Source organism: Grammomys surdaster, unplaced genomic scaffold (assembly GCF_004785775.1).
Source record: "Grammomys surdaster isolate TR1022 unplaced genomic scaffold, NIH_TR_1.0 220, whole genome shotgun sequence".
NCBI lineage: Eukaryota > Metazoa > Chordata > Mammalia > Rodentia > Muridae > Grammomys > Grammomys surdaster.
The window spans coordinates 10853728-10866472 of NW_021604665.1; the positions used below are offsets into that span (position 1 = coordinate 10853728).

The 12745-nt window shown below is 37.9% G+C and overlaps 1 protein-coding gene across 1 annotated transcript in view; it reads right to left on the reverse strand.

Moving 5' to 3' along the window:
- Cntn3 (contactin 3) overlaps nt 1-12745 on the reverse strand; it is a 262761-nt gene that overhangs the window by 210715 nt on the left and 39301 nt on the right. The window contains exon 3 of the mRNA XM_028773027.1: nt 7554-7729. Within this exon, the coding sequence (XP_028628860.1) occupies nt 7554-7729 (176 nt within the window). The remainder of the gene's footprint in view (nt 1-7553; nt 7730-12745) is intronic.

Genomic DNA, 12745 nt, shown 5'->3' on the forward strand with positions numbered 1-12745 from the left:
ATAGTTGATTCATAAATGTTAGGGTTCTTACAGTGGTTGCTAGGCAGTATCATGAGGGTAAAGAGAGTGACAAGGACATCTTGACAACATGGTGGCTTTCATGTGGAAACAGTAGGTGAATCTTGGTTCTCAAGAATTTCTATATACATGCTGAAAACTTGAAGGACTGTGCTCCTCGGTTTATAACACCTAACAACATGATTAGACGATTTGTCCATATCCTTATCCTTGAAATGAGACTGTGATGGAAATATATGTAATGGTGCAACCATGAATTTGAAAACAATACTGAATTCTGTATATGCTACATTGTTCTTACATGTATAAAGCTATGATAAACTTTTATCTTCTCATTTATAAAAATACTTACAGCTTTTCCTTGGCCAATCAGAGTTTCTACCACCAGCATCCTTTCTCTCTGGCGCTATTAGTATACACAAGAGTTTCTTGCACATAGGGAGCTTGATACAACACATGTTAATATGACTATCAAGACAGTTAATGATGGCTGTCTAGTACATACAATATAGATATCCTGGACAAAATGATAGTTCATGCCCAGATCAGGCCAAATACAATAGCATGAGAGTTCATCATGCTATAGGAAATGATATGCAATTTAAGACGAAAGACTTTGTTTTCTGGAATGTTCCATCATATTTTTTACTAGGATTGAACATAAATACCTGAAAAAGAATGTAAAGTGACATTAAATAAAGGGGGCTGTTGCATTCCACCTGGAGTGTTGCTCTGCTCAACCCAAACCTCACAGGGCTTAGATTTCCATAAGTCCCTAAAATGTAATCAGTGTTCCTTAGCCATCAACTTCAGACATAAAAAGTGACTTACTTTATAAGATGTCCGGCCTAAAATGTAAATTTTCAGATATTTTTTTTTAATGTAAAGAGGGGTGAGATCTTAAGTCCACTTTTAACATATTCCTAGATAAATGGAGAGAAAACAGTCCTCTTAGTCTTATTTCTGCCTTCACAATGGGAATAATTGGTCTGCCTTAATACGTGGAATGTCACATTGTTCAGATATTTGTGCTCCACTACTGGTGAATTCACTATTTACTACAGCCTCCTGGTGTAGCTTTGAAGTACTCTGTAGTGTTCCTGTGTATGAAAACATGGCTATGGAGATGTAGTTTTCCAGGAAGAAAATGCAAATGAAACATAAGCTTTGCTCATGCATGGACTTCAATGTCATTGGTCATGAATTCAATGTTAACGAATCAAAAGCACTCAAATATCTCTAAATGTAAAGGTATGTGCTATTTGATAATGACATCAGGATTACAGGGTGCTCCATGGAACAATGGCTCTGTATTTGTAACTTTTGTAACTGTATGCTACAAGTTGCTTGAAGACAGACTATATGGTTGACTATATGACGCCAATATAATAAGTTTGCAGTGGCTCCCTAGTTAGTTATATCCCTGAGGTTCCTGGCTGCCGTGATAAAAGCTGCTGGATATGGATATTCTTTCAACCAAAACTAAGAAGAATGACACATTTGCATATGCAGCTAGAAACTCTGCTGAAAAACAAGTTTGCAACAAAAAAGGCAAAAATATTCAACACCAATAAGAGACAGGTGATCAACAAGTCATAGAATAGTGCTTACAATATGCTGAATTAGGAAAGCATCACTATAAAGGAGAAAGGAAGGGTATCTGAATTCTTTATAGTTTACAAAAACAACAGAAAAAGTCATATCATCAGAAAAAATCCACTAGTTTGAATAGAAAGCATGAACATATGAAAATGACAAGGCAGATGGCGAGATGTGAGAGACATGATATGAAGCTTATAGAAGGCTCAATGGTTTCCTGTTTGCAACTTTATTAACTATACACTACATGTTGCATGAAAATTGAATAAATGATTGGCTACATCGTGCCAATATATTAACATGCATGGACTCCCTAGTTAGTTCTACAAATTGATTCGAATTAAGCATTTGACATTTAGTCTGATAACAAATTAGACAGAACTTAGAGGGAAAATAATGAAAGAAAGAAGTATAAGTTACAGCTAGGGAGGTTACTGCAGACCACTGAGGCTTGGAGAAGAAAATATGAAAGAAGAAAAGAAAGAAAAAGAAGATACCATGAGGATAACTTAAATGTGTTTAAAGGGGAGCCCAAAGAAGCAAAGATTGAGTCTAGAGAAAAGAAAAATAGAAAACATACGCTGAACACTTCATGTGACATACTTCCTAGGAGAAACCGTCTAAATCATAGAGAAATGAAAGTGTCTTATCTTTGTACTACAGGATCTCTAGGTACCCTCTAAGTGCTTCATATGCATAATTCATCAATTATTGACACTTATTAAGAAAGATTCTTCTATTTTGGCTTTATATACCAGGAGCCTAAAGCACAAGGGAAACATTCTTCCCAAACCACAGGGCTGGTAACTGAGAGCGTAGGCTAAAGCCTAGATAGATTGGCTCTACTGTCGGGACTTGAATCCTAAACTTCACACAAAATAATCTTTTAAAGAATGAGTGTTGCAGAAATATGCACTTAGACCAATAGAAAATAGCAATAATCAAAGAGGCATATTAACCGTACATAAAATAAACTCACAGAAATCATTTCCAAAAGTAGACATTTCTCCTAGTTGACTTTATACTGCTATGATAGAACAATCTGACAAAACCAACTGAAGGGAGAAAACTACATTTATTTTTGCTCATAATTTCAGGTTACAATTTAGCATTGTGAGCCTGTCAAAATAATGGAAAGATAAATCAGCTTATCATATCCATAGTGAAGAGAAGAGAGAGGATAGATGCATACATGCTTGAACTTAGCTTACTCTTCTACATTCCTAGCCAGTACAGTATTCAAAATCAACGGATGTTGCTACCCATCGTGTACTGGATACTCCTTCATCAATTATCTTAATCAAGACTCTCCAAAAAAGCCATGCTCTCAGGCCACCCTGATCTAACTACCCCTCACTGGAACTTTCTTCATAAGATACAGATATAATCCCAGAAATGGAAATTTTAAATACTATCCTTAATTATAACAATAGTGAACTTTTGACAACTAATAGATTCTATGGAAGGGGTAACTATCAGTTATGTACCAAATAGTGATCCCACTAGGTTCCAATAAATAGTAGCATATATATGGCCACACAGACAATCCTAGTTAAAATCAGTGTGGCATATAACAAACAAAATGTCATAACTGTAGAAAAATGACCCATAGGGAAGATAGAAGAATAAAAGAGAGAAGATGGAGACATAAGAAAGTAGTGGGTGAAAGAAAAAAAAACCTATATATTAGTATAAAGTTGTCTGAGAACAAAATTAACCAATTAACAACATATGCAAAGATTTCTGTTCTCAATGTAACTGGAAAGGCATAAAGCAATTAACTTACTTTCGACAAAATGTATCCTAAAATAAAATCATGGAATTTTAAAACTGAAGGTCTTTGGGTCTTTGACTGACAAATGATACATAAATATCTGAAGTGGGGAGAAAATGTCATAACAGATATTAAAACTCAATGGAAGTGTTCAAATAAGGAGTTGGCGATCTACCAAGAAGTATATGTAAATGCCAAAGGAAAATAGATTTGGAAGATTTGAAAGAGTTGGAACACCCATCTCATCTCAGTTGCTCAAGACGTGTATCACAGTATTCATAAATAGAAAACCAAGCGGGGGGAGCATAAAATTTTCCAATCAAAAGACACATTGCTTGAAATCCATGAAGCAAATGGGATATAAGATAAAACTTCTTCAAGACCATCTGTAAAATTTAGGATATGGTTTGAAACAATGGCTCAGCTATTGCAGAGGTTCCAAGTTTTGGTTTGGGTACCCACGCTTACTATACCTCCAGCTTTAGGGGATCCTACACATTCTTCTGGCCTCTGTGGACAGACACTTCATTCTCATATGCACCATATGCATGAAGACTCACACACACACACAGACACACAGACACAGACATAGACAGACACAGACACACACAGACACAGACACACACACACACAGACATGATTTTAAAAATAAATATTAAAGAGAAGATTTTAAAATCTAGGGTAACAGCCGATACCCTGTTCTGAAGATATCTGTATTCCCCCTGAAAACCCACACTCCAGTGTCATCCCCTTCCCCACATCCTGCCTTTCTGTGTTTATAACCCCTGTGTGAATGAATTACGATTTGAGAAAAAATAAATTATAAAATAAATAAATAAATATATATATAAATAAATAAATAAATAAATAAAATCTAGGGTAAAAAGTGTAACACATAGTGAAACTGTAATGCTATTTACATTTTCCTAAATCAAGAGCAATACTTCAATCCTCACCTAGAAATATCCATTCAACATTTTACATATACCATAGCGAATTCAGCAAAATATATGAAAAGCATGTAGTAGGAGTAAGGAATGACAAGGAACCAATCCCAAATTATTCCAGAAAATGCCTTTTTGCAAAGCAGAAAAGACTAAAGAGTAAATTACAACAACTTTGTTTCCGTCAGTAAAATATGGATTTTAGCTCCTGCAGTCCCTCTGATCCAGTTAACTGGAAATTTTGGAATAAACAAATAAATGGCACCCTCTCACAAGACACACAAAACCAAATCCAAAGGATTGAAGGTTTAAATCTGGGAAGCCGAATGTTAAAGCTTTTATTAGTGCTTCAAAAGAATAACTTTTCATTTCACAATAAAGACCAAAAGGAAAAACAATTGACAGAAGTCAGGGAAGATAACTACAGGGTAAAAGACATCTTTTAAAACACAAAGCTAAGAACATTTGACTGTGTTAAGAAAAGAATTAACTGTTGGCAAGCAATTGATATAGGTAAGTGATAAAAAAAAAAGTAACACTGAGACACTCACAGCTGAGTGAACAGCTAGGTACCTAATAGCTGCTGGTGATGTAGAGTCATGTTTCCTTGGAGTTGTAGAGCTGAAAAATTGCCCATGGTCAGGTGAATTATCACCACATCATGTACATGGAGACAGCATCAATTGACTCAATGGTTATTAAAAAGAAAAAGACAAAACAAAACACAAAAGTAGGAAGGGGTTCTGTCGACTGGATCAGGAGACATTAGATTGGGAAGAAGGATGTGGATAGATATGATTAAGATACTGTTGTGTGTGTGTGTGTGTGTGTGTGTGTGTGTGTGTGTGTAATGATCAGAAGACTTCACAGGTATTTCTATGCATTGGTCTGCAAGAATGAAAATTTGCCCACAGGTATACACTGTGTTAACTGCCACTAAGAAAGTTAAAATGGTAACATACTTTTTGAAGTCCATGCCCATGTAGTCAAAGTATGGAAAAATGCCCAGACATGAAATATATTTAAGAAGAGTAACCATCTATATAAGCAGGGAGGAAGATAAGATCGTCAGGAGAGTTTTTGCTCAGGGGAATAAATGGTATCTGAAATCTTTCAAATTCTAAACAAGAATTGGCTGGTAACAGATATTCCTCACGTTTTCTTCATGCCATTAGCACATCCAGTATAAATCATAGGTTTATAAACACATTCCATCTCAAACATAGTTGAAAGAAAATAACATTATGATCAAGAATTATTTAACAGTAAGGCAAAACTAATTGATTATAGTAACCATATGTGGGAGTTTGAACATAACTCCTCAAACCTTCAGTGTAGAGAGAAGAAAAACTACACACATTTGAAACAGACACAAATAACTAATATATACGCATGTGTGAGTGCATGTGTATGTAAATTTCATGCATTCTTTCACATATTTCTTCTGTCAATAATTTGTCTGAGTATTCCACAATTTACTGAAGGAGTCTGACAATTGCCAAAGAAAACTGGTTTTGTGGACTATGAATTGAATAAGTATGTCCTAATTTTATTACCAACAGTAATTTAAAGCACCTTAAAAATCAAACACGATGTCTCTGTATTTCATCCATACTAAAGTGTGACGGCTACATTTCTACCCATTCACTCATCGGTGCTGAGCACAACAGAACTCCACCTCATTGAGGGAAACAAAGAACAGTGAAATAACCCAATATACAACTCAGCTTCAGTGGGATGGGAAGTACTCTTCAGTGGTAATGCTTGCCATGCCTTTACCTTCAAGAAAGACAGCCAGGACTTCTCTGAACCACAGTAACCAGCATCATGTCCACAAAAAAGTACCACATTTACCCCTACTTTAATTCACATATTAGCATTATATTCTTTCCTCATGTCCAAATTAATCTAGTAATTATTAAATATCTCCCACCTCTGTACAATTAATGATTAATAATAATTGCCTTCATTAACTTCTTTACCAGAACTCATATCGCTATTTCATTAATTAAAAGAAACACACTTTGTACTTTATTAATGTAATGTATTATGAGGCTTATGTGCAAGATTGCATTCTAATTTTTCAAGATGAATCACTCAGGGAAACACAAAAAAAGAATACAAAATACCAGAAGGTAAAATAATCTTACTGCATACATAGACTGATATGCAGTCAGATACCATGAATGGGAGAAGTTAAAACTTTTGAGACTGATTAGAATGCTAGAGGAAGGGTCCAGGGTCTTTCTGAGTTTGAGTTTGAGTTCTAAAAATGAGAACTTTTAACCTGATATTGTACATGTCCACTCAGAAAAGCAAAGACACATTCAAGAAACAGTAAGACAAGACAATAAGGGAAGAAGAGGAGATGTGAGGGTTGGGGAATGAAGAGGTGAGGTATTGTGAACTGGACAGCAATTTGATTCGTGACTTGAATTTTCTCACATTTTAATTACTTTTTATAAGTCCCAAAAATGGGACGGTCAAGAGCCCTTTCCCAGGCCCATATCTCAGATACATACTTTCAGATAGCTATATAGAAGGCTAAGGTTAGTGTTTGTCTTAGTTCGGGTTTATTGACGTCAGAAACTTAAATCTTAAATCTGAGTCACATCATCTAGTTTCAAGCAATGTAACAAGACATGAAAGAAGGAATCTATTTTCTTTAAATTTATTTAGCATTATTAATTTTTTATTTATTCACTTTATATCCCACTCACTGCCCCCCTCCCCACCACTCCCTCCCACAATCATTCTGCCCTTTCCCCTTCCCATCTGAGCAGGTGAGACTCACCAGTGGTATTCTCCCACCCTGGAATCTTTTGAGTTTTTACCTGGTAGCCCTCACTCTCACTAGCAAGTTCACCTCCCTTTCAATGGTATTAAAATCTACTTCAGTATTCAAAAACTAGCTGATACAGGCAGTGTGCACTAAACAACTACCAGATTCTTGGCCTTTGAGTTGGTAGACAGCTGTTGTAGCACTAGTAAAAAATAGTCTATAAGCCATTTTAATAAATACACATATATATTTCATTCTATCAATTATGTCCTTCTAGAGAAACCTAAGGTGGGTTCAAAACTCAAAAGGCTGAAGTAGAATTATTCAATCAATTTTTGAGTAAAAAAACCAATCACATCTTGTTTTGAAATGATCACACAGATTCATATATGCATTTAAAACATTGGTTTATATATATTTACAAATGTAAACTTACAGGCAAATTGGAGTTTAGCTTCTCTGCTCACTATTGTTCCAAGAGAGTTCATTGCAAAACACTGATAACTTCCTGTATCCCAATTTCTGTTCGGGTTAATAAGGATGAGATTGCCTCCGTTCAGTTTGTAACGATGATCTAGTCTTGTATCAATATCACTGCCATTCAGCTGCCACCTGAAATGTAAATATCAAGATTATTCCTCCCCTTAGCACACTTAGGCTTAAATAGATGGCTCAATGTTACCAACTTCAATTTAAATACTCCAAGCCTGGAATCTCAACACTCAAGAGGTTGAGGCAGAAGGACTTCCACAAGCTTTAGGTCACTCTCAGTGACTTAGTAAGATCCTATTAAAAAAAAACCCAGATATGGATTTTTAGAAGCAAAGAGTAAAACTTAGTAGAAATTATGGCAAAGCAGCATCTCAAAGTTAAAGATGCTTGAGGGTTTTTGGAAGAGCAGGGGATAATTTAGCTTGTTCACTAGCTCACATGGGAAAAATTTAGGCTGGGTCTATGTAAGTGAAGATGGAGCAGAAACTAGAGGTAATTATCTCAGAAACTTCAGGCCAATCTCATGTTGACAACCTAGCAGGGGGTAGCACATTTCTTTGATTTATCTGGCCTGACTGAGCACATTTAATAAATTAATTGGTAACCATTCGACTCTCTATTTCAATTTGTCTGAGTAAAGACCTGTCCTGAGGCAGTCATTCCCCCATTTTTTCTGAAGCCTACATAGAGCTTTTTACACAACAATGCACTGCAATAAATGACCCAAACACCACCTGGGGACAAAAAAAGTAGCAGCATAAACCCTAGGGACATAGTCATTAATGCAAGGGAAAAATTAAAGAAAACTAAAAAGTTTTATCTTTAAATAACTATTAACTGAAAAGTGAAAGTGTTTAAACACCGAGTATGTTGGCACACTGACAAAAACACACCCATGTGCCATAATATCAAGGATACAACCATGATGTTAATTAAATCACTCACCTCCTAGATAACTAAAATCGGACAGTGAAACTACATTACTCACACATTTTAGCATATTGCAATACTGGGATCAATTGTTCAGCATAGGGATTTTGAGAAAATAGCTAAAATAATGCCTGCCTTTGAAAGGATAGCAACTGTCGTATATACTATGAAACACAAAAAATGTTCTAATCTATAAAATATTTAATCTCTTTTACTAAAGACTGTAGCCCCAAATTGAAAGTAGGTTGTAAATGTAGTGGTTAGAGCCCTAAGCAAGCATACAGGTGACCAGGTACCTTCCAGTACAAACTTTAATGATTTAGAGGTCTAAAGTATAAAAGGGGAATTGAAGCCTCTGATAGAAAATCCATATCAGTGATTGAATAGTTGGATCAATTCCTTATGTATCAACTCTGTAACTAGTCTGAATAGGTATCAATATTGAGTATTCTCTTACCTATGTGGTGATACAGAGAGCAGAAACTAGTAAAACATAATTTCCACCTGGACTGGGTATTGTGGAGGCAGATAACCACTATCTTGCATCGATAATAATAATGAGGTCCACCTAGTTCTTATGAGGGACTTCCTTGAAGACTTAATCAGTAGATCATTCCAGATCCAAAATATGAATTAAGATTCAGCCTACAACAGGGATACTTTCTACAAGTGCATCGTTTCTAGAAAGGTTAAAGGATAAGAAAATACCCTAGGCTAGACACAGAAGAGCTCTTGGTACAAGGGATGTTAAAAATCACTTATGCAACTAACACCTGGCAAGACAGAGCAAGAATGTTATTGAAGATTGGAAGGTCAGAAATGTGGAAGAGTTATAGAAGGGGCCTTAAAGTTCTGTGTAAGAATGGGTGAAGAAAATAATTTTTCAAAAAACAAGGCACGGCTAAGGTTAGCAATAAAACCAGACAGGGAGAGTAGGTCAGAACCCAGCAACTGAAAGACCAATGGACAAAACAGAGATCTTACAATGGAACTGACACAGCAGAGACAATTCAACAGAGAAACGAAAAAAGCAATTTTTACAAATATGGGGAGAAGGGAAACAAGAGAAAATGGTCCATTTTTAAAGGGAAAACAGGTAATATTGACTTTCAATCACTAATGAAGGGGAAGATACTATATTATGTAGAAGGATCCAATGAAAGGCCCTTGATAAATTTGTAAATGGTACCACAGATGGAGGAAATACTCTTCCAGGTAGATTCTGAGGCAAGTGTCTCTTCACTGTCTTTTCCCACCTCCTAGATCTTTTTTTAGACAACACCTGAAATCTTTGGAGTAAAAGATGTAGTTTTAGGGTTCCTATAATAGACCTTGATGTGGCTGAATACAAAACAGGGGCACATGCATGCAACTGTTCCTCATCCTGGAGGCAGGAAGAGCACAAATGACTCATTTGAGGACAGGACATATAATAGTCAAAGCTGAACTCTATGTATCTTTACAGCTCCTAACTTCAGAGCAGATCAGAGAAATCCTAAATTTGGGTAGGACATGGAAACAGTGAGTGTGCTGCACACTATGACTCTGATCAGTCTTAAAGCCTTAGGGACGCAGTTAAGAGGAAACAGTACCCCATTCCTAAGTCAGGGAGAACAGGGTGTTAGGAGCCGCGTTCGCCATTGCAACATGGCGCCGGTTTCCTGCTTCCTGGTTCTTCTTGAGAGCCTTGCTTGAATGTGTGCCTGCACAAGGCACAAAAACCAGTATGCTAATTGGCGATGTCGTAAGAGCCAATGAGTGTGTGGCACGTCTCCTAGGGCTCTATATAAGCCACAGGTTTTTCGGGTTTGGCGTCCCTCGCTTCACTGCTATCTAGAGAGCTGTACAATAAATTGCTGTCAGGAGAATCCTGAGTGTGGCGTTCTCCTTATCGGCGAGGCTGCGCGCTGCAAATTGGTGCCGAAACCCAGGAACGAAGCCGAACGTCTCGGTGTTTTATCCAGTTTTGAGGGACCCTGTTGGCTCAACAGAGGATTCAGAACTGATGGCATGAGAAGTCTAGACACTTTTCTTCAAGGTATGGTGGATCCTGTCTATTTTGCTATTGCTATCCTTGCTTGGGCGGTGGTAGTTCTTGTGCTCTGCTTCTGTTTTAACTACCATACCCAAGACAAGGTAAGAGAGGGACAAAGAGCTTTAGCAGAACGCCAGGGTGGCCTATCAGAAGCAGAAAAGGATAAGAGCGCTAAAAATAAAATAAAGAAAAAGGAAAAGAGAAAAGAGGAAATTAAGAAAGAAGTAGCTACAAAAAAGGAACATAAAAAACAGGAAGAGCCTAAGAGAAAACTATATCCTGTGTTAACTGAGTTTCAGAATTTAAGAATTAATGACTTCGCCTCTGAGGAGACGTCCTCAGGGGATGAAGAAGATAGTGTGTTAGATTTTGAGGAACAGGCAGAATTAGATAAAGAAGCAGCCCGTTATGAGTCTGAAAGATATGGGCTGGATTCGCCTTATGCACCAGGGTATGCCCCATCTGCCCCACCATTGGAGGAAGTAGTTAGAGTTAAAAAAAAAACCAACACCTTGGAAAGGGAAAGGATTAAATGCATGGATGAAGGCTTGTAGAGAAATAGGAGGACCTCTATCTAATGTCGGATTGGCAGCTGCTGTTTTAGCGGCTCAGAGGGCCTCTAATGTTAAATGTTTCAGGTGTGGAAAACTGGGACACATACAAAGACAATGTAGAGCACCTGGCACTACTAGTACATGTTATTACTCACTGCCTTGAAGCCTGGGCTGCTTGGGGCAAGCCTCTTCAGCTGAAGATAATGGACCACCCTATACGTCTAAAACCTTTCAACACTTTTGCTTAAGGCTTGGTGTCCGTCATATAACTGGCTTGCCATATAATCCTCAGGCACAAGGGATTGTGGAACGTGCCAATGGCACATTGAAAACTTATTTACAAAAACAAAAGGGAGGAATAGGCCCCAACATGGGACCTAAGACATCTATCTCCCTAGACCTATTTACCTTAAATTTTTTAAATCTGGATTCTGATGGGCAATCTGCTGCTGACAGACATGTGGCTCCAAGTCCTCAAAAAGAATATGTTAAATAGAAAGATGTCTTAACTAACCAATGGAAGGGCCTGGATCCAGTTTTGGTGAGATCCAGGGGAGCTGTTTGTGTTTTTCCACAGGATCAAGAAAATCCAATCTGGATACCAAGCAGACTGACCAGAACTGTGAAAGAGGACTCACCAACCCCTGAAGACAAATTTAGAGGGGGCTGCTACCAGTTTATCAGCCTTTGCAACTCTAGGAAATTGGTCACAACAGGCTGAGGAGCTACAAGAAGAACTCCTGCTCAAGACTGCTGTTTTGAATGGACCAGAATAAACCCGATTGATGTTAGAGACTTCACTTCCTGGCTCACGTCCACCTTCTCCTTTTTTAAGGAGTGGATGGGGGTGGGAATGTTTGGCTGTATGATCTTTGGGGGAGTGCTGATCACACTCTGGTTGCTCTGCAAATTAAAAAAAAACATCATAGAGATAAAGTACTTATCACTCAAGCACTGCTTGCCTCAGAGCAGGGAACATCCCCTCAAGCTTGGTTAAATATGCTTAAACAATGAGACACTATCATTCAATGGGATACCCTGAGGGCTCGTGTTCCCATTGCACCAGGAATCCTGAGTGGTAGTCCTCCACACTTCCCAGGGCTCAGGTTCCCATTGCACAGGACATAAGTGTGGAGGGTATCAATACTGTTTAACTGCCTTGAACGCCTTACTGGTAGAACGGTGGGCTTGATCGGCGAAATAACAGTTGAAAAAATTGTTGTAGCAATTTAATAAAAAAGGGGGAGATGTTAGGAGCCGCATTCGCCATTGCAACATGGTGCCGGTTTCCTGCTTCCTGGTTCTTCTTGAGAGCCTTGCTTGACTGTGCGCCTGCGCAAGGCACAAAAACCAGTATGCTAATTGGCGATGTCGTAAGAGCCAATGAGTGTGTGGCACGTCTCCTAGGTCTCTATATAAGCCACAGGTTTTTCGGGCTTGGCCGTCCCTCGCTTCACTGCTATCTAGAGAGCTGTACAATAAATTGCTGTCAGGAGAATCCTGAGTGTGGTGTTCTCCTTATCGGCGAGGCTGCGTGCGGCAACAGGGTTCATGTAAATTATAAATGGTCTTCTTGAGAAGGTACACTTTAGACCTTGAAAGTCCCTCTATACAACC